This window comes from Chelonoidis abingdonii, chromosome 16 (assembly GCF_003597395.2).
Source record: "Chelonoidis abingdonii isolate Lonesome George chromosome 16, CheloAbing_2.0, whole genome shotgun sequence".
Classification (NCBI taxonomy): Eukaryota; Metazoa; Chordata; order Testudines; family Testudinidae; genus Chelonoidis; species Chelonoidis abingdonii.
This window is the reverse complement of record NC_133784.1, coordinates 22,571,726-22,593,208: the sequence shown is the minus strand read 5'-3', so window position 1 is coordinate 22,593,208 and position 21,483 is coordinate 22,571,726. Positions and strand designations below refer to the sequence as shown.

The 21,483-nt window shown below is 43.7% G+C and overlaps 1 protein-coding gene across 4 annotated transcripts in view; it reads left to right on the top strand.

The window, feature by feature from the left end:
• RAD54L2 (RAD54 like 2) overlaps positions 1–21,483 on the top strand; it is a 97,359-nt gene that overhangs the window by 27,251 nt on the left and 48,625 nt on the right. For all 4 annotated transcript variants that reach the window (XM_075073033.1, XM_075073032.1, XM_075073034.1 and 1 more), the window contains one exon: positions 4,524–4,727. In XM_075073033.1, the coding sequence (XP_074929134.1) occupies positions 4,580–4,727 (148 nt within the window). In that variant the 5' untranslated portion in view covers positions 4,524–4,579. The remainder of the gene's footprint in view (positions 1–4,523; positions 4,728–21,483) is intronic.

Sequence of the window (21,483 nt, the reverse complement as noted above, 5' to 3'; positions counted from 1 at the left end):
GATTAATCACTGTTTACACTGGCACCCCAGCGCTGCAACAGCAGCACTGTTCTCTTTATTCCTCTCGTCGAGGTGGAGTACATGCAGCGCTGTAGCCAGGGAGATAGAGCGCTATATGTGTCTTGCCAGTGTGGGCGGGGAGTAAGTTACAGCACTGTAAAGCCACCACCAGCGCTGTAACATCTCAAGTGTAGCCAAGCCCTTAAGGAAAAATCAAATGCACAATAGTGACTAAACTGCTAGCCTCTAGGGAGTAATACTGCAGAAAATGATGTGGGGGCTATAGTGGATCACAAATTGAATGTGAATCAACAATATGATGCAGTTGTGAAAAAGATTTATGTTTTGGGGTGTATTAACAGGAGTGTTTATGTAAGACAAAGGAGGTAATTGTCCTGCTCAATTCAGGGATGGAGAGGTCTCAGCTGGAATACCGTATCCAATTCTGGGCACCACACTTTAGGGAAGATGTGGACAAATTAGAGCAAGTCCAGAGGAAAGCAACAAAAATGATAAAAGGTTTGAGAAAAGATTTTAAAAAATAGGCATATTTAATCTTGACAAAAGAAGACGGGGTGGGAACCTGATAAGTCTTTACATCTGTAAAGGGCCTTTATAAAGAGGATGTGATCAATTGTTCTGCATGTTTACTGAAGGCAGGACAGAGATCTAATAGGCTTAATCTACAGGAATGGAAATCTAGGTTAGATATTAGGAAAAACTTTCTAGCTATAAGAGTGGTTAAGCTCTGGAATAGACTTCCAAGGGAGATTGTGGAATCTGCAGCATTAGAGGTTTTTAAGAACAGGTTGGACAAAGGGCTCAGGGATGGTCTAGGTTTACTTGGTCCTGCCTCAGCATATGTGGATTGACTAGGTGATCTCTTGAGATCCCGTTCTTCCCAGCATTTCTATGATGCACTGAAAATGAAGGTGTGACCATAGCACGGGTAGGCATACCCGTACTAATTATAGCCTAGCTAGCGTGAGTAACAATAGCAGTGTAGATGTGGTGGCACACACTTTAACATAGGCTAGCAAAGTACAAGTCCAGTATGCAAACTCTTGTTCTGAAATCCATGCCATTGTGTCTACACTGCTGCTGTGACTCAGGCAAGCTAGATTAAAGTTATTACAGGTATGCATACCCATGATGCAATGTAGACATACACTAAGTGATCCAAAAAAAATAAAAAAATCTAGTGAGGCTGCAGCACTAATCTTTCTGGGAATTATACAGGAAACACCAGCAGCTTCACAATTACAGGTCTGAAAGCAACCTGACTATTTAAGCTAAAACAAAATAGAAATATATTTTTAGATCTGTGCATCAGTTGGAAGGTATGTTTTTGGCTGCTTACAGGTGCAGATAAATTGCTGCTTTGAAATAAACATCAGAATTTAGCACAGCACTTATTGTCAAGAAAAACTTTTTATAGTAGAGTGGCTTATGCTTCCTCCCCTGCTCCCTCCTTTTTTCTCAGTAGCTGCTGTGGTCATTTATGGGTGATTGAGAAACATAGCTCTAGATGTTTTTTATGCCAGAGACTGGCTAGATGCCTTCCTAGACTGTGCAGGGAGATCTCAAGGACCAGTGTTGGTGTACAGACTGGTCGTAGAGAAACACTGATCCTAAGAGCATCGAGCAAATGGCAGTGAGTCTGGGGATTTGTGAACAGATCCTTAGCTGGAGTGAATTGCCATGGGTCCATTTAAGTCAGTTGAGATTTGTGTTGTATCTGCCTTCTGTTGGACTCTGACAACCAACCTATCCTGTTTAGTCCGCTAAGCAGCTGTTGAACTGTAAGAACTTTTGGTTGCTTCCATCAAAGACTAGAATTGAACCTAGTGATGAAGGGGTCTGTATCACAAGAGCTGAGCCATCCTCTTACCTTGATTTCATTTTCTTTTGTTCCCTTGCTTTCTCTCTATGTCTTGCTGACACATTCTCACTGTTACTCTTGCCTCAGTCAGCTTCCCAGCGTCTGGTTACTTTAACTGGAATAATTTTAACACACTTAGCTATTAGATTTGTATTTTTTCAGGCCTTATTTTACAGGATTGTGAGGTGTTTCTTAACTTTCAGGATGTCCAGCCTGTAGTGCTTAGCAAGTCCATGACTAGGGCACTGTGTTAATACAAATAATAATATACCAGAAAATGAAAGTTCTGCATATGTTATGAAAAGTTTGTGTAGATGTTGAAAGCTTGCATACAGGCTTATTTTAACTGCTTGGAAAAGAGTTTGAGACTCATGTCTTTTTAAAATGTATATTTTAATTCCCAAATACATTGTTGCTTAAATCTTAAGTGCCATGGGTGCTAGGGGCAAAAGCAGATGATTGACAATCCATGAAGAACAGGGAAAATATTTGATAAGGCACAGGTAGGGCCATGCTGGTTATGTCGAATAGTGACCTTTCAGAGGGTCAAGTTTGAACACCTCTTAAGCTTTTTCCCAAGGAAGGATTCGTTGTTATCTGCCATTATCTTCATTTTCTCTCCTTTGACACTTTGCTTTCTACCCACCCTATTCAGTACTAAGATTCCCTAACCCTATACAGCTGTCATATTACACTGTTCTCCTTGAAACACAGCTGAGGCACGTCCAAACAGAAAGATCTGTCATGAAATCCACGCTGGGGCAATAGGTGGTCTGAGCTGACAAACCTGTGCCTTCGTGATCACCTTGGCCTTTTCTTCCAGTTTACTTTGTCATTGTATACAGAGACTCTGACTGTGAGAAACTGAGATGGGACTATGTGAGAGTTTCTCCACAGGCCAGCATTCCTGTCCCGTGCCCTACAGGAATTAGTTGTAACTTGTCTTTTTTGGGCTGATGTATTATTATCTCCTCCCGAGCTCTTATTCTTCTCCTTTCCTTCCTTTAAAAGGGATGGTGCAGCCAATGGATTCTGGACCCTTGTCACAGTATTTCTTCATGTTGTGTTAAAGGAAAGTTGTCTTTGCCTATAGGATACACAGACTACTGTGAAAAATTGAAGGTACTCAGATACTAGAGTAAATAGCCTGCAGTATAAAATCCCAAGGGACATGAAGTCTGTATGTGAAACTGAATTGCTGGACCACAAAGAGGTGTCAAATGATCTACTCAATCCACCTTCTGTTTCCAGGAAGTAGGGTGACCAGACAGCAAACATGAAAAATTGGGATGCGGGTGGGGTGGGGGGGTAATAGACACCTATATAACACACAGCCCCAAGTATTGGGACTGTCCCTATATAATCGGGACATCTGGTCACCCTACCTGGAAGTGACTTTTTCAGCTAGTATTTTGACCCTAAGCATTTTGCTTCAGAGACACAGCAACATCTGAAATCAGATTGAAAAGTTACCTTTGTCTTTAATAATTGTATATTTGGATATTAATATCTTGGAATTTTTTAGGTGTTTTCATCATTTTTTATATAAAATATGAATGTTTTAGCACCAGTCTGTTATGCCAGTATTCACAAGAGGATTCTCCTGGCCTGCCTGTACTAAGAATAACAATCAAGATGTTCTGGCTTGAGTGATTAGTTGCTACATGTCAGTTGAGCCTCTGATACTGGTTCCAGAGCCTCCATCATCTTTGTACATTGCTGGTGAGCACAGTGACTCTGCTATCTACAGATGACTTTGCCTGTGTTGTGAGAACTTTCCTTTTAGAAGTTGAGAACTAATTTTGTTTCATATTTATCCACTTTGGGTCATGGGAGCAAGCACATGTGAAAAGTTCATTGGGGGTAGATCAGGGGCACAGCATGGAGGTAGCCCATCTTTCATATCATACTTTGGCTAATACGTTTAATTCCCTGGGCATCTAGTTAGGTTTCCAAACCTTATGTGTAAGTGGATGGGTATGATTGGGGTGTGTGGCAGAGAGAGAGTGAAATTGATTATATAAATTAGAAAAGAGAAGTATGGTATAGAGGAAGAGGTAGTGAACACACTGTAGGGAGAGAAAAAAGGATGGAGAAAAGGAAACCTACTGAAAAGAGGAATCCACAGAGAAAGTGACAGCATTACCACTGCTGTAGGAAAGAATAGGGGGAGTGAAGCCAGCCAGGGGAAGAAAGCTTACAAAAGTAGGAGAGATGATTATTATTATTTTTAATTACTAAAGTGGAATAACAGTACACAATAAACAGTGTATGCGTGTTTTCTTTGCATTCTGCAAGTTTTGGCCTTGGTGCGTGGGTTCTGTCATGGAAGCACAGACATCTTTCACCATGACTTCTTTGCTTAATTTTTGAGTATTGGCTAAATTTTTCAAGCCCTGGCAATAACTCAAGCAAGATCTGTGAATAGATTGGGTGCAGGTTACTGCCTTCCTCATCTCTTCTTTAACGATTATGTCCATGATTCTCTCTTCTGAGAGGATTCTGATGTCCAGGATAAATGTTAACTGCAGTTATGGGACCATACAAACTTGTCATGGGCTGCACTTGGGTGGCTTTTGTGTCTGAAATTTTGCATGGCTGAGTTTTTCTTGAATGGATTCTTTTCTTCCTACTCCTGCAGGGCTGCCTTGCAATAGATCATGAGCAGGTAATGCACAAGGAGCACCACTGGGAATCATGTCAGACGAGTCAATCTCAGGGAGTGATCCAGACCTGGACCCGGACTTGGAGCAGGAGGATATGGAAGAGGAGGAGGAGGAAGATGATGAGGCAATGGAGGAGGACAATGATGGGGATGACGAAGAAGACTTACTTGATGAGAATGGTGAGTGAGTGAGGTTGTGAGCACACACACACACTTTACCGTGCATAATCACTGGAACTGCTAATTCTCAATGTATGGTTTGGGGGAGCCCCATGGAAATAAAATCTAAATAGAGAGGGGAGAAAATGTTATGGGTTTTGCTGAGCATTTCAAGTGTAGAGATTGCTCGTGCATCAAACGTTTCCCGAGGAAAAATGTTGGCTGTTTGAGCTATTGAATGAATCCCTCTGTGGTGTTCTGTCTTAACTCTTTCTGGATGTCTGGGATTATTTCTGGTTGCAGTGGCTGGAATTCAGCTTCATTTGTTTGTTGGTGGTACTGTCCTAGTATTAATGTTGACAGAGAGTCACTTGTTTTCTGCCTCTGAGAAATTATATGGATTAATCACATTTCAAAAATTTGCTGTTCAGGGTGAATAACTGATAAGAAATGAAATCTAGAGTACTGTAACAGATGCAGTTGTGAGTATTGGCATTCAGATGCTGTCCTCCAAGGCTTCTGGTTATGTTTAACCTTCATTTAGTACTGGTGGAATGAGATAATGGAACAGCCATGCTGTCCATCTAGTGGTTCTGGCTGTGATCTAATATACTTCTGTATTTTTAAGTCTCGAACAGAAACTGTCATAGGATTCCTGCTTTAGTTTGACTTTGTGTCGAGGAAGTCTAAGAGCAGTGGGACCTGTGGTTAGAGCAGGGGACTGAAAATAAGGGCTTCAGAGGTATATTCCTGGATGTGTCACTGTGGCTGATATCTCTATGATCTTGAGCCTGTCTTTAATCTTTTCAGGTCTCAGTTTCCTAATCGTAAAATTATGATACTTTGCTGCACAGATTTGTAGTCTTCATTCAGGTTTATAAAGAACTTTGATATTCTTGAATCCTTATTAAAGAAATGCCTAACACTATTAAAAGGACACAGTTAGGTCAACTTTGCCCCATAACTTAAGTTTTTGAAAAGTAAACCTCAGACCAATATATTTTAAAATTTATTTATTAAAATTCCAATGGAAAAGTGTTTTTTCTTTAACTAAAAATTCCTCTGCATCTATTTTGCAATCCATAAATTGCAGCATTGTGAAGATGATGCATGAAATTGAAAGAGAAATTGACTTGAAACTGACTAACCTATTTTCATTGTCTAATTTGATGGAAATGGAAGTAGTAGACTCATAGACTCGTAGATCAGAAGGGACCAATATGATCATCTAGTCTGACCTCCTGCACAAAGCAGGCCACAGAACCCTACCCATCCACTTTTCACATAAATTGTGAAAAACTAAGTAGACTTCCAAAATAATTTGTTTTGCCAACCTCATGTGCTATCTGTAAAGCAAATAAGGAGATCAAAAATGTGAACTTGTGTTCCTCTCTGTTTCTGTGATCGTAGGGGTACTTGTGCCAAAACCCAGCTTTTGGCAAGTGGGGAGGGGGAAGCGCAGGATTATCCTGAGAAAGTTCCCTCTCTTTGTTGTGAATACACTATGCGCTCTTACTTGAAGCAGGCTCCATCAACAGTGGCCTGCTTGGGGACAGTTCCTTCAGTGGGGATTGGTGGGTTTTGTAAGCTGAACCCCCTGTTACATATGTGGAGTTGGGAGATGAAGACAAGTGAAAATTTGCTGAGTCTAGTCCTCTGTGTGACAGTTACCCAGGTAGGTGGGCATGGGGCCCTGACTTAATCTGATAGCATCCTATAAATTGGGCCTGTTACTGTCTATGTACAATCCTAAATGAGAGATGGAGGAGGAATGCAATAGCCTCTGTGATTGTTATATGAAGTGTAGGTATAGCCATGTCAATCCCAGGATATTAGAGACACCAGGTAGGTGAGGTAATATCTTTATTGGACCAACTTCTGCTGGTGAGTGAGACAAGCTTTCAATCTTACACAGGAGAGCTCTGTATAAGATGAAGAGCTTGTCTCTATCACAACAAAAATTGGTCCAGTAAAAGATATTACCTCACCCACCTTGTCTCTGTAATTGTTAGCCCATCAAACATTATCCCATTTAATCAGGGAATATTTGTGTCTAAGGCAAGGAAGGGCCTTATTGTGGAAAAAAGGTGCCGTAGGTGAGGGGAAAAATATAATTTTGCACTTTTTATGCAGTGCTGGAAGATAGATGTTAGTCTGTTGCCGTCTACTTTTGACCCATGCTGAATTCCTTTCAGTTCTGGAAAGACTGTCTTTAAAATGCCACTGTGATTCCAAGGAGGGAAGATAGATGACTTCCAATCTCTTGAACCGCTAATAGAGAACGCCTGTTCTAGTGGGGATGGTGGTTTCAAGAGGAAAGGGGGTAAATGTTGTATCATTTTTGCTGCTTCCCAGAATATTTAAGAATAATGATTTAACAGCATTTCATGTGGGTGGGTGAATGTTGAGGGAAAATAGATCCCAAAGTCAATGAATTTTTTTTTTCTTCCTCCTCTTTCTGGGCAGTATGAGACACTGCAGCTGCTCCTTGGGGAACACTATATTTTTATTAGATGATTCCATCTCCTATGGTACACAGGAGCATAACAAACTTTATTGCTCCTTGCATTCTGCCTCAGATCTGTGATGCAAGCAGTCTGAACAGTTCAGCACTTCTTGGTGTGACTAAAAACTGGGGGAAGAGGCAGGGAAAAAGTGGAGCCTGCCGTAATAAAACTGGTATGGAAAGGAGGCTCAGGCTTTGTCTACACTTACAGTTTTGCAGCGCTGGCCGTTACAGCTGTGGTCATACAGCTGTGTACGGCCAGCGCTGCAGTGTGTCCACACTGACAGCGACCAGCACTGCAGTGTGTCCACACTTGCACCAGTTGCAGCGCTGTTGTGAGTGGTGCATTGTGGGCAGCTATCCCACAGAGCAGACCTCGTCACATTTTGTCGCTGTGGGGTTGTGGGAAGGGGACCGGAAGGGTGCGGAATACATGTCCGCTTCCTGTTCCACACGACCGTGATGCTGGGAATCGGACCCACATGCCTAAGAGGGACCCCCGCACCTTAGGCACCTTTAAAAAAAACAAACAAACAAAAAAAAAAACGCCCGTGCTAACCCGTCCCAGCTGCGGTCTGCTCCATGGTCCGCCTACTTTGAGTGAACGCCGGCGGAGCGCGATGGCCGAGAGTAACCGCGCTCACCAGCTAGAGCTCCAGGGCACAGCGGCGGGGGCTTTGCGCGCTCCAAGACGGCCGGGGCTCGGCCAGGACGAACGGTGGCGGTGGCGGCTTGGTCGTGCTCCGGCCAGGAGAACGGGGCGGTGGGGCTTGTCGCGCTCACGGCCAGGAGAAAACGGGGCGCGTGGGCTTTGTCGCGCCTCCCAGCCAGGGAACGCGCGCAGCGGTGGGGCTTTGTTCGCGCTCCGGGCAGAAGGCACGCCAAGCCCGCGAACCCGGCGGAGCTCCTCGGCAGAGGCGACGGGCAAAGCGCCCGTAGACTGGGCATGGACGCTCTGCGCCTTTAAATAAGCTCCCCCTGAGCCCTGGGGCAGTGAGGGGGGGGTATTTAAAGTCCTGGGGCTCCAGCCTCCTCTGCCACCGACGGTCCTTCAAATAGCCGCGTGGAGTCCACAGCGCGCTCCTCTTGCATTCCCCGCGCTCCCTGCTGTGGCTATTTAAAGGTCCCGGAGAGAAGGAGTGAGTTTGGGGGGCTACTAAAGGGCTGGGGTTTCCAGTTGCCTCTGCTGCAACCCTATGGTGGTAACCTCCACACAGTCACCGTGGCCCCCACTCGGCTTGAGCCAGCTCTGCACCTCCGAGCTGCGCCCCGAGGGGCAGTGCCAGCTGCGGGGCAGGCGGGTCAGACAACGCAGATCAAGTCACAGCTGGAAGTACAAGGGGTGGCAACCTGGGTCCCCTGCAGCTCCTAGAGCTAGAACCTGGTGTCGGAAGTGTTGGTGTCCCCTCAGTAGCTGTGAAGTGCCATAGGAGGGGCCCAATCCAGCGCCACCCTTCAACCACCTGTCTGTCTCCAGGAGGGCAGGCCAGGGAAGACCACTAAGCCACCCCCACCTCACTCTAGCTGCCTATAATTAAGTCCCAGCGGAGCCACTGGGCATCTGAGACAGAGACCGTTAGGATGCGGGAGTGGTCTGGGCTCTAGCCTATAGGGACAGTGTGGGAAGGGGAGGGAGGCTGGTGACTGAGTGGGCTGCTGGCCGCGCGCCGCGAGAGAGTACACAGCCCTCTGCCCACCACTGGTTGTGGTTGTGAAATCAGGGGAGGATGCAATTCAGGTCTTTTCCGCTGCCGTAAGCTGCAACACCAGACCCATGGACTTGAGTGCAATTGAAAATTGATGAGTGGTGAGACTGGCCCGCGTGGTCAAACATCCTGGCCGTAATCTGTTTCCAGTCCGAGACACGTGAGACGCGGACTCGGCTGCTGCATCGCGAGCTGCTGTGCCCTCTGATGCGGCCCACCATCGCTGAGACCGCCCCAGCCGAACCATTGGCTTCCACCCTTGTCTCCCCAGCCCCACATCCCTTTGCCGCCTTTGGGAGCTGGCCTGAGCAGCCCCCAGACCCTACCACGGCTCACCGTTTCCCGGCATCAGCCCTGCCCTGCTCAGTACTACTCACCCCATGTCACATGCTGGATTCATCTGTCCGCTTGGTGCCATCCTTTGCTAACAAGTTTCCTTAGGGCACTTACCTGCAGGGAGCAGCTGGACCAACACATGTGCACCTACCATCGCGAACAGGGGGAGTGGCGGGACCTGTCACCACATTGTGAATCAGCAGTCATTTAACCAATCAACACATATATGATGCATATGTATATAACTTTTATTATTCAATAGTTATGGCAGTAAATAATAACATGAAGGAGAATGATGGCGGCATTTTTTCCGTCCAGTCACTTTTTTTAAGTCATACTGCCGACCCTGTGACTTCTCCAAGTGGTAGTCCAATTTTCTTCTCTGCTTTCTCTTGCAGCCTGCCTCCTTTATTCGTTGCGCTAGCCTGTTCCTTTTTCATGGTTTATTCCTATAGCCTCCCAGGCTGCAACTTTTTATTTTCGCTGGAATCTACAGATTCCTTAACGCTTTCAACCATCTCTTTTAGTCTTCTGGTTTTTTCTAAGAACTCTTGCTGTCCCTTTAATCAGAAGTGCCGACAGCAGCTACTCTCAGAGCCATCTTGCACACGCAGCTCACCTGGGAAGGGGTGGGGTGGGGTTGCTTCACTCTGGAAGCCATGGGGTTTCTGTGGCTTGTGGAAAGACATCTCTGCACCACCAGCCTCACCTGCGGAAGGGGTGGAGTTGCCCGTCTCATCTGGAAGACCAGCGCTTCACTGCCCTGCGCTTGTTGGAAAGCAAAGAGCCCCACGTACAGGCCGAAATCAATGCATGTATATGCCACATCTAGGCAAGCTGCAGGCCAGCCATGCTCCCTAGCTCACCAAACATTGCATCCTTATAATAAAGCTTGCGGCTTACCAGAACAGGCCTCCTTGCTGGTTCCCCCACTACAAGGTCCCAAGCGGCTGCGACTGCGCTTAGCTTCTTCCTAGCTGGAAAGTAGCTCTTTCCATCCTGCCCATGACATCCTGGGCGCCGTCTCCAAACCCTCAGTAAGCCCCCCCCGACTCCCTCTCGCGGTTCGCCCGTACGAACCTCCCCCTCCTCTTAGGCTCTAGAGCCCCAGGGCCAGTGCGGAGATGGAGAAGTGGATGACCAGAGAGCCCCTGAAAGAGCAATGCTGGGATAAGTCCTAATCACCTGGCAGGCCATGAAAAACTGCGGTGAGTGTCCATACTGAATGACCAGGCTGCCATCATACAGCCGCTGGTCTGCTACACCGGAGCAGACCCAGGCTGTCTGTGTACAGCCAGCGCTGCAAACAGGGAGTTGCAGCGCTGGCTGAGCTTTTAAGTGTAGACACCTGCTAAGTTGCAGCGCTGTAACCCCCTCACCAGCGCTGCAACTTGCAAGTGTAGACAAGGCCTCAGGCTCTTCTGTTTATGGAGGTGGGGATGTAACAAAAGAAAGGACTCGCCTCTAGCCCAGGAGGGTTTTGAAATTAATCAGGAGGGTTTGTATGTTTAAGCCCTGCTCTGTCTCTGTGCAAATGTCATAGTGATCCATGCTAGTAAATAATAAAAGTTATAAATAAATATAAAAGCGTTATCAATAGCCTATAAATCACCCAGCAAAATACTATTTGTAGAGCAGGAGTATTTATTTTGGTAGGAGGCGAGGTATGTAATCTCCCCCTTTTCTCCTTATTTTCCCTGCTAAAGGACTCTACATTGCTCCTTTTTATTTTGGCTGATTAGAACTGGATGCAGCTCCCTTTGGAGCCCATCAACATTACTTCTAAGTCAGCTGGTGGGAAACTCTGAGGCAAGGTGTATATCACAGCTTGGGCATATAAGTAATCTCCTCTCCATGCCAGGTGATTTACGTGCTAGTTAACATCCTGTGTGTTGGCATGTATTTAAACCTTGTGGGCTTCTCTGTGCTGGGAGATTACATAATATTAATACACAACCCTGATGGATCATAGTAACTGACACAATGTTCAACATGACTTACCATTAATTGAAGACTATGACTGTTGTGTATAATATTGTGCCAGCTGGTTGCAGCTGACCCAAGGTTGACAAGCCCAGAGTCTCAGCTGCACGTAGTATATCAGAAAAAGTCGTTTCTCACGTCCGTTTAGGCCTCAGATTTGTTTTTATAAAAACAAGTGTTTCCAGTGATCTAGAATTAATAGAAATATTTCCACAGTTGTTTAATAGGGATATTTTACTTGCATTTAAACTTACCTCATCAGTCTCTGGAGCCCAGACATTGTAGCACTATGCTAGTTTAATGAGAAACAGAAAGTAAAAATGTCTAGAAACTGTCTTTTCTACTTCCATGATCCAACATGAGTGAAATCCTCTGTGTTTGTACAGTACCTAGCACAGAGGGGTCATGGTCTGTTACTGGGGCTCCTGGATGCTTCGCTAATACAAAATAATAATAATAAATTAATAAGCAAAATTAATGGTGAAAATAAAGTGATATTGATGCTTTCATTTTAATGATCTAAAGAGTTATTAATACAGGTAAGGGTGTGTATGTGTTTTTTGCTTTTTAAATGTGGGGTAAGTCCTATGGTTCTTATTTAGGCAAAAACACCATTAATTTCAATGGGAGCTTTGCTTGAGTAAGTAGGATTGCAGGTTTCGCCCCTTATTTTGAACCTACCAGTATCCTTTTGATACAGTAAGTCTTACATTTTTGTCAGAGAAAAGTATAGTAAATTCATGCAAGAGGAGGGAATTGGCCCTGCAGACTCAGGGTATGTCTACACTATGAAATTAGGTCAATTTTATAGAAGTCGATTGCATATTTCCACACTAGGCGCATTAAGTCTGTGGAGTGCATCCTCACTACCGTGGCTAGCATAGACTTACAGAGCAGTGCACTGTGGATAGCTATCCTACAGTTCCTGCAGTCTCCGCCACCCATTGGAATTCTGGGTTTAGCTCCCAATGGCTGATGCGGCAAAAACATTGTCCCGGGTGGTTTTGGGTACATGTCGTCAGTCGCCCCTCCCTCCCTCTGTGAAAGCAACAGCAGACAATCATTTTGCACCAGACACCAGCAGGGTGCACTGTGCATAAGAGAGGCTGTGAAAACCAATTTCATGACTGGCCAGAGTTCGGTGTGACAGTTGTGTGTGTTTCTCCTTGATGCAAACCTGCTCCCTTTGTTGATTTTAATTCCCTGTAAGCCAACCATCCTCCCCCCTTCGAAATAAAGTAACTATTGTTTTGAAACCATCTTTCTTTATTAATTAAAAAAGAGATAACGGACAAGGTAGCGCAGGTGGGGTGGAAGAGGAGGGAAGGACAAGGCCACATTGCTTATTGTAGCCACACTAAAAATCAAACTGAATGACAGCCTTCTGTTGCTTGGGCCATCTTCTGCCGTGGAGTGGCTGGGTGCCTGGAGCCTCCCCCCGCCCCCACGTTCTTGGGCGTCTGGGTGAGGAAGCTGTGGAACATGGGGAGGAGGGTAGGCGGTTATACAGTGGATGCAGCGGGGGTCTGTGCTCTTATTGGCTTTCCTGCAGCTCCAACAGATGCTTCATCGTGTCCGTTTGCTCCCCCAATAACCTCAGCATTGTGTCCTGCCTCCACTCTTTGCGCTCACTTAATTCTTTCCTGGCCTCTGCCACTGAATGCCTCCATGGATTCAGCTGTGCCCTATCAGTGCGGGAGGACTTCATGAGCTCGGAAATCATGTCATCGCGAGTGCGTTTTTTCGCCTTCTAATCTGCGATAACCTTAGGGACGGAGATGATAGAGGGAGCATAGAAACATTCTATGCTCTACAATTCTGTGGGGAATCCATAGTCACCTGTTCTGCTGAGTTTGCCACACTGACCAAATAGGAAATGAAATTCAAAAGTTCCTGGGGCTTTTCCTATGTACCTGGCTAGTGCATCAGAGTTCAAAGTGCTGTCCAGTGCGGTCACAATGGAGCACTCTGGGATAGCTCCCGGAGGCCAGTACAGTTGATTTGCATCCACACTACTCCAAATTCGACCCAGCAAAGTCAATTTTAGCGCTGCTCCCCTGACTGGGGAGGAGTACAGAAGTCTATTTTAAGAGCCCTGTAGGTCGACGGAACAGGGTTGGTTGTGCGGATGCATTAATTTTTAAATTGACCTAATGTGGCTAATTTCAACCTAACACCATAGTGTAGACCAGGCCTCAGCAAAATGTCTGTGTACAGGACATGTTCTGTAGAACCTCACCAGCTCCTGTAAGAACGTGTCCTGTATATAGACATTTTGCTAAGTCTGCAGTGGTGACACTGAAAATCCCTTCTCTGTATTTTGAGAAGAACACTGTGTACTTCATTTTGATTTCTATTTTTCTTTTCTAGTAAATCTGGCATGGGCCAGTTGACTGTATTGCTAGTTTTCTCTGAGAACTTGTGTCTTGTGTTCTGTTTGTGTAGAGCATATTCTGCCAGGGATGTAAAGGAGGGAGGGAGGTGGCATTTTAGTGTATACAGGATATACCTTAGTAAGTCTTGGAGGTACATGGGGAAATACTATGGGTTTAAAAGATGAGGGGGCGCCTTTCTGGCTGACTCCAGCTTTATAACTAACCCCATGAACTGGGTTATCTAGTGTTATTTAAAAGGCATGGCCTGAATGGTGATGTGGGAAGAAAGGACAAGGCCCTCCCTAACTCCCCACCCCCCTTTCAGGGTATTACAGACTAACAATGCTTCAGGCCAGTCTGTCCATCTCTCTCACTGTATTTAGCCTTTCAAAATGCACAAACTCTGATTCCTTGTCTTCAGTGATGTTTATAAAGGAAAGTTCCAAACAAAAGTGATGTTCTTACCTCCCCCACTGCGTCTCTTCCCCTATCCACCCCAGCTTTCTGACAGCAGCTTCCTTTCTGAGAGAGTGGCATAAAGCCTGGTGTAGTCAAAATGTTATGAACCTGGCGTAATGACTTGCTTTACTTCTTTAAAAGGAGATGATGTCACCAGAGCTCTCCTTCCCTTGAACCCACTGATTGGGGTGTTGGGTCTTGCTGATCTAGTAAAACAAGGTGGAATTATAACTACACCTCTACCTCGATATAACACTGTCCTCAGGAGCCAAAAAATATTACTGCGTTATAGGTGAAACCGCATTATATTGAACTTGCTTTGATCCACCGGAGTGCACAGCCCCGCCTCCCCGGAGCCCTGCTTTTCTATGTTATATCCGAATTCATGTTATATCGTGGTAGAGGTGTACTACTTTGCCAAGGTCACTTAGTCAGTCAGTGATGAAGCTGGGAACAGAATCCATGAATCTTAACTCTCAGTCCTTTGCTCTGTCTTTTAGACAACACCTCCAATAGTGTTACCTGAAGCGTATGATGAACATAATTAAACACTTCCTTTTCGGGGGTGGGCTTAGACTAAATATCAGCTCCTGGTTTAATTTTTCTTTAATTTCAGCAGGCGTTTTACTAGAATATGCTGGTTTCACCAAAACATGGTAGCTCAGGTTAAATCAAAGATATACTTATTTTACTGTATATTACATGTTGCAGGGGTGCAAGAGCAGGTTGGGAGGAAGATATTTTTAGTTAAATGCCAAGGTATTCCCTAAAAATAAGTTGTTTTTCTCAATATAGTTTAAAAATCCTCCTTCAGAAGCATGAGGCTGAAATCTGAAACTGTATGTAGTTTGTAGCTGAGAGAGTGCTTTCTGACTTGCAAAAGGTGTTGTAGGTATGGATAAATGTGTTCCATTACTGCATTTTTGCTTCCCATTATGTACTGTCTGGTTTATAATTGTTGGATTGCTCATGGATAGTGTAATTGAGTGTCTCGGTGAAGTAATATGGGAAAGAAAACACACCAAAATTACATGAACAAAGATATAAAGTTGATCAAATTTGTATTTTTGGCCTGATCCAAAGACCGTTAAAGTCAGTAGAAAGACTCCCAGTGGGCTTTGAATGAAATTCTGTTTTAAAAAAAAACACCCAACCCCAGAACCAAAGTACATATAATTGCTGCTGAAGCATATTTTGTAGGTAGAATTTGATGTAGTTCAGAAGTTATAGATTGATTAGCAGCATCTAAACCATCCCTCCCCGCATCTTCTCCATGTGGGAGCATGGGACACCCCCATGTTCTTCTGGGTTTTTTTCATGATGGCGATGAAGTTACGGAGAGGGTGTGATGTTTTGGGGACCACCCAGACCAGTAAGGGATTCTGTCATAACTACTCTGTGATGTTGGGGGCCTTCATGGTGGTTCAGATCCCTGACACCAGTAGCCAGCCCACAAGCATAAGGTCTCACCCTGGCTTTTGTCAGGCCAGGTGTTCCTTGCAAGGTGACACCAGGAAACCGTTCCTACCCCCTGCTCGCCCAGTCCTGAATCTCCCAAAATTCATCCTCCCTGAGTTCTAATTACCAGTACTTTTGACTGTTCCTCACTGGTTTGTCACCCCCAAAGACTTGAAACCAGTCCCCCAGTTACCAACTTTCTTTGGGATACACACTCCACACGCACACTGGGGACCTGCTTGGAGTAAAAATAAACCAAAAGGTTCTTTAATAGAAAAACCACCGATTCAGAGATGAAATAGAAAGAGAGAGGAAACATATACCAGTAACACAAAAATAGACATAAAAATGCAACTTCAGGCATTATACTTCCATATTAGATAAAAGCCCTTTTCTAATACCAGTTACTTAGTGCATTTGAACAGGGGAATGGAGGGAGGACATACCAATTATCATCTAGTACTAGCACATAGAATATTGTTTGTGCTAGTACTAGATGCTAATAGGTATGTCCTCCTTCCATTCTTCTCAGTAACTTAAAGCAATCTAGATTTGTAGACACCCTCAACTTGTTGATGAGCAATGGGGTGTGCAGAGAGCAGCTGTTAGAAATTCAGCAGCATAGAGACAGCTGCGGGAATGAGGAGGAGTAGCACAGATGGCGCAGAGTAGTTAAGATGGGAAAGAGAAGGAATAGTCTGGCTTACAGAGAGTAGCTGTTGTTCTTCTGTAGCTCTTGTGGTCTGTCAGAAGGCAGGATACTGGGCCAGATGGATCATTAGCCTTACCCAGTATGAGCATTTGTATGTTCTTATTGGAAGGTGAACAGCATGTAAGAAGTGGTAAGAAAGAAAAAAGGAGGGAACCATCACAGCTGGCAGAGAATATGTAGCATGGCCATTGTCGAGCCGTGGAGATCTTTCATACTGTGTGTCTGTGTAATACAGATATGACAAAAACATTGGCTCCAAAGAAATTAGTGGAGGAGCAATTTCCTAGTTACTCTGACAAGACTGGCCTCACAAAAGGATATTCCGTAAATGGGCTTATCTATAAAAAATTACCTCCCATGAAAAGATCATTTTATGAACTGACAGTTTCTGGCACAAGAACTCTACTTGAGTGTGCTGATGATATGTGGTGCATATTTGTCATGGTAAATGGTGATGACAACACTGGTTCTTTGCCTTGTATGGAAAAGTTCACTTCAACTCTCCATTGTAAGACACAGAAGGGAATGTGCTGTTTATTCAACCATGGAAAAGGAAAGACCTAGGTCATCCTAATTCTCTGATGCACTAATCTTTCATTTTCCTGATGTTGCATCCTCATAACGAATGTGTTATGGAAACCACCCTCTTGTCATTCGGATGCCTGCCTTTAAATCTTACTTCCTAGTTTCATAAATGTGTTTGCTCAGACTTTCTGCTCATGCTTGGATCACTTGTACCGATCCCATTCATGTATTGTAAGGCCTGCTTGTCATAAATAGATAGCTAAGGGTTAATGTTTCTTTTACCTGTAAAGGGTTAACAAAGGGAACCAAACACCTGACAAGAGGACCTATCAGGAAACCGGATTTTTTAAAAGCTTAAGGGAGGGAATTTGTGGGTCTTCTTTGTCTTGAGTCTTTTGTCTTTTTGTCTGTCTCTCAGCTATGAGAAGGTTCTTTCTATCTTCTACTCTTCTGTTTCCAAATTGTAAGTACAGGTAGAAAAACAATATAGGCTTTTATGTTGTTTTGGTTGTATTTACATGTGTGTAGCTTGCTGGAATGTTTCAAATTGGATATCTTTTTGAATCAGACTGTTTATTCATTTTTTTCTTTTAAGCAATTGATCCTGTATTATTGTCATCTTGATACAGAGAAATTTTGATGTCTTTTTTCTTTCTTTTTTTTATATAAAGTTTTCTTTTTAAGACTTGTTTGAGTTTTTCTCTCTGGGTAGGCTAAGGAACAAGGGGAGGGAATTCTCTTTGTGTTAGATCTACGGAGGATAAGCTCTGCAGCACCAGGGAATTGGTGGGAGGGGGAAAGAGAGATAGAATCATTTCTGTTTCCTTGTATTTGGGGTTTGTCTCTTTGTGGAATAGAGGAGATATACTTCTTGGTATTGTGATGTAAAGAGATTGCATCAATACTCTCAGGTTAGCCCAGAGAGGAAAGTCTGGGTGGGAGAGGGAGGGGGAAGGGAAGTGGAGTATTTCCCTTGCCGGTAAGACTCAGAGCTTCTGGGTCTTGGGGTCCCTCCAGGGAAAGTTTGGGGGGACCAGAGCGAGGCAGGCGCTGTAATTCCTGTCTGGTGGCAGCGAGATAAGATCCAAGCTGGTAATTAAGCTTGGAGGTTCATGCTAAGCACCCAGATTTTGGACGCTAAGGTCCAGATTTGGGAGAAAGGCTTATGATACTGCTGCAGAGGCCTCGGCCTCATGTTTGATTTCCCTAATATATTTGTCCCTGTTGGCCATCGGCAACTTTTCCTGGAGGAAGTACAAGACTGGGCTGGATTTGAATCAGTTACATGAAGATGAAAGGCTCTGCATCCCATTCCCTAGCCTTTGAACCATCCAATTCCTTCTTTTACCGAGTTGATAACTTCTTCTCAATAAGATGTATACAGGCAAGCCCTAATTACTATACAGTCCTAATATGTTTCAAAGTTGTGATATACTCCAAAGCAATAAAAATATGTTGATGCTTCTATCGCCATTGAAAATAAGATGCCTAATACCAATGGCTGTAATTGCACATCTTTGCCGGTAGGTGCTGCCCAAGTTTCTGAAACAGACCTCTGAGTGAACTTCAGTCCTTAAATAAATGGATCATATTATATTATTTCACTCCTGGAGTCCCCGCATATCTGTGCCGGTATTTCTCAGTCACAGGCTGCTCTTGCTGATCCTCTCCTAGTATTGTCTACCAGTTGTTTCATATTGCGGACTGTTTTTGTTCACAAAGAAATAGTTGACGTTTTGTCAAACTGATTTCACATGCCACCTTTCTAGAGGTCATATTGTTGCATTATACTGCTGTAGTATTTAGTTTCTTGTGCTCCCCGCTCTCAGGTGACAAGAGTGAAAGACGTAAAATTATGTCTCCACAGTATTTTTCTTCACTGTAGCTAGGGACCTTCATTTTCAGTTTTTAATTTTATTTTATTTTTCCCAGGAATTTATCAGTGTTTATTACTACGACAACAAAAACAGGTGAAAATTGGTGGGGAAAAAAACCTTATTTTTTTCTAGGTAAATATCAAGGTTTATTTTGTTTGATGGAAGGACAGGAGGATGTGGTTTGCTGCAGAACTAAAACATGGGCCCCTACCATTTGCACTGCTTACATGCAACTTCATCCTTTTCCTCCAGTTTTTGTTTTTTGAAAACTTTTGAATATTTCTTTGTTCTGAAATGTATTCTGATACAGATTTTCTTTTCTTCCCATTTTAGTGTGTCACATCTTTAAACGGTTATCTACTAACAACTTGAAATGTGTTATGTGATGGGCATGAGATTCAGATGCGCACACGTGTGTGCCTGTTTGTTTATTGTGTGTATCTTCTAGACTAATACATGTCTTTACTTCAACAGGCAGCCTTGCATATACACACAGACTAATGTATTATTGTAATACATATATATCATGCAATGTATTGTATTTTCCTAATTAAACAATTTTTTATTATATATTTGAATGATACAAAAGTAGGGTGAAAATCAGCAAAAACTGAATAATACTTTTTGTAAAACCTGGGATTTTTTCCAGTAAAAATCTGTTTAAACTGAAGACAAAGGGGCTTAACTCTAGTTGAGTAACAAGAGAAGAAATATATATACTTTCTACTCGCACCTCTTTTGAGAAAAGGGCCTTGCTGTCTCTTGTGATAACATCATGTCTGAGATGATCATATGTTCAGTGAATGAGGTTTTTATTTGTATTATAGTAATTTAAGAATTCCCTAGTCAGTGGATGCTTCATTCCAGTCCATCACCCACAGGCATATTGCTTTCTACTATGATTGAGTTTTTCTGTGATTGGAATCTGACATGGAGAAGGTCTCTGTAGCAAGATTAGTCATGCATGATCATTAGCTGCGTAGTGTGTCAAACATAGCCGTGAAAGCACTTGTTCCCTCCTGTTACCAGTGTTATGGTTTGACAGCCCTACTAGTATAGAGGAGTAACTTTCCTGTGTGTGGGGAGAAGAGGTGAGTGAGATTTACCCACACCTCCCCAGAGGGGAAGTACACCCCCCTGAATTTCCCCAGCACCCTCCCCACCCAACATGTAACTGCCAATTAGTCTTGCCAATTAGTCTTTGGTTGGAAATTTGAATTGAAATTGAAACATTAACACACTTTAAAAACATATACAGTATATGAGAAAATACTTATACTTGAGAAAGCATAATGGGTTTGAGAACTTTGAACAAAGACTAGTTTCCTCATACAGCAGTTATTTATGACAATGTCGGTGCATTTGCTTCGGCTGTATTGGCCTACCTTATAATTTCAAATTATGATTTGTAAGCAAGGTCCGAATGAGCTCTCCCCTGACAACTAGTGATGAGCCAGGAGTGGGTATAAAGCAGGGGTCGGCAACCTTTCAGAAGTGGTGTGCCGACTCTTCATTTATTCACTCTCATTTAAGGTTTCGCGTGTCAGTAATACATTTTAACCTTTTTAGAAGATCTCTTTCTAGAAGTCTATAATGTATAACTAAACTATTGTTGTATGTAAAGTAAATAAGGTTTCAAAATGTTTAGAAGTTTCATTTTAAAATTAAATTAAAATGCATAGCTCCCCCGCCTTCCTCCCACCGCCCCGGACCAGTGGCCAGGACCCAGGCAGTGTGAGTGCCACTGAAAATCAGCTCGCATGCCGCCTCGGCACATGTGCCATAGGTTGCCTACCCCTGGTATGGAGGCTTCAGGATCAGATTGTATTTACATGAACACACCTACTCTGACTAAGTATCCAGCAGACAGAGCTGAGCTGCCCAAGTGATCAATTTATTTTTTTTGGCTGATGTTGGGTTACAAATCACTGTAGTATTAAATGTGGGGTCATGAAATGTTATCCTTATTGTATGAGTAAAGGGCAGCAGAACTGTACTTAGCCTGCCTGAATGAAGGAGTCTTCCCCAGTGCTTAATTTGTGTGAGGGCTTGCCAGGGCTGAGCCCCAGCACCTCTAGGCTTAGCAGTTCATAGCCCTGGGATCTTTGGACTTGCCACATCAGTTATGAAAGTAACACACTTGCTTGAGCCTTGGCACCTTTTTCATTACAAATTAAGCACTGGTTACCCGCAACTGAACAGCACTCCCTAAGCAGAAGGTTTGGATGCCTTATCCTAGTGAAGAGAGGGAGGGGCACAGGTGTTTTGCTTGGTGGTGTGGGCTTTCCCTAAGAATCACAGGCACGATTTGACTGTCCCTCTCTCCTGTTTAGAGAGAGAGATAGTGTTGCATCCCTGTCCATCCTTGCTAATAACCATTGATGGACTTAACCTCCATGAACTTATCTAGTTCTTTTTTTTAACCCTGTTTATAATTTTGTCCTTCACGTCATCCCTGGCATAAAGTTCCATGGGTGACTGTGTGTTGTGTGAAAAAATACTTAGTTTTGTTTGTTTTAAACTTGCTGCCTATTAATTTCATTGGGTTGAACCCTGGTTCTTGTCTTAAGTGAAGGGGTAAATAATACTTCCTTATTTATTTTCTCCACATCAGTCAAGATTTTATAAGCCTTTGTCATATCTCCCTTAGTTGTCTCTTTTCCAAGCAGAACAGTCCCAGTCTTCTTAATCTCTCCTCATATGGAAGCTGTTTCATACCCCTACTCATTTTTATTGCCCTTCTCTGCACCTTTTCCAATTCCAATATATCGTTTTTGAGAGGAGTGACCAGAACTGCCCTTAGTATTCAAGAAGTGGGCATATCATGGATTTATATGGTA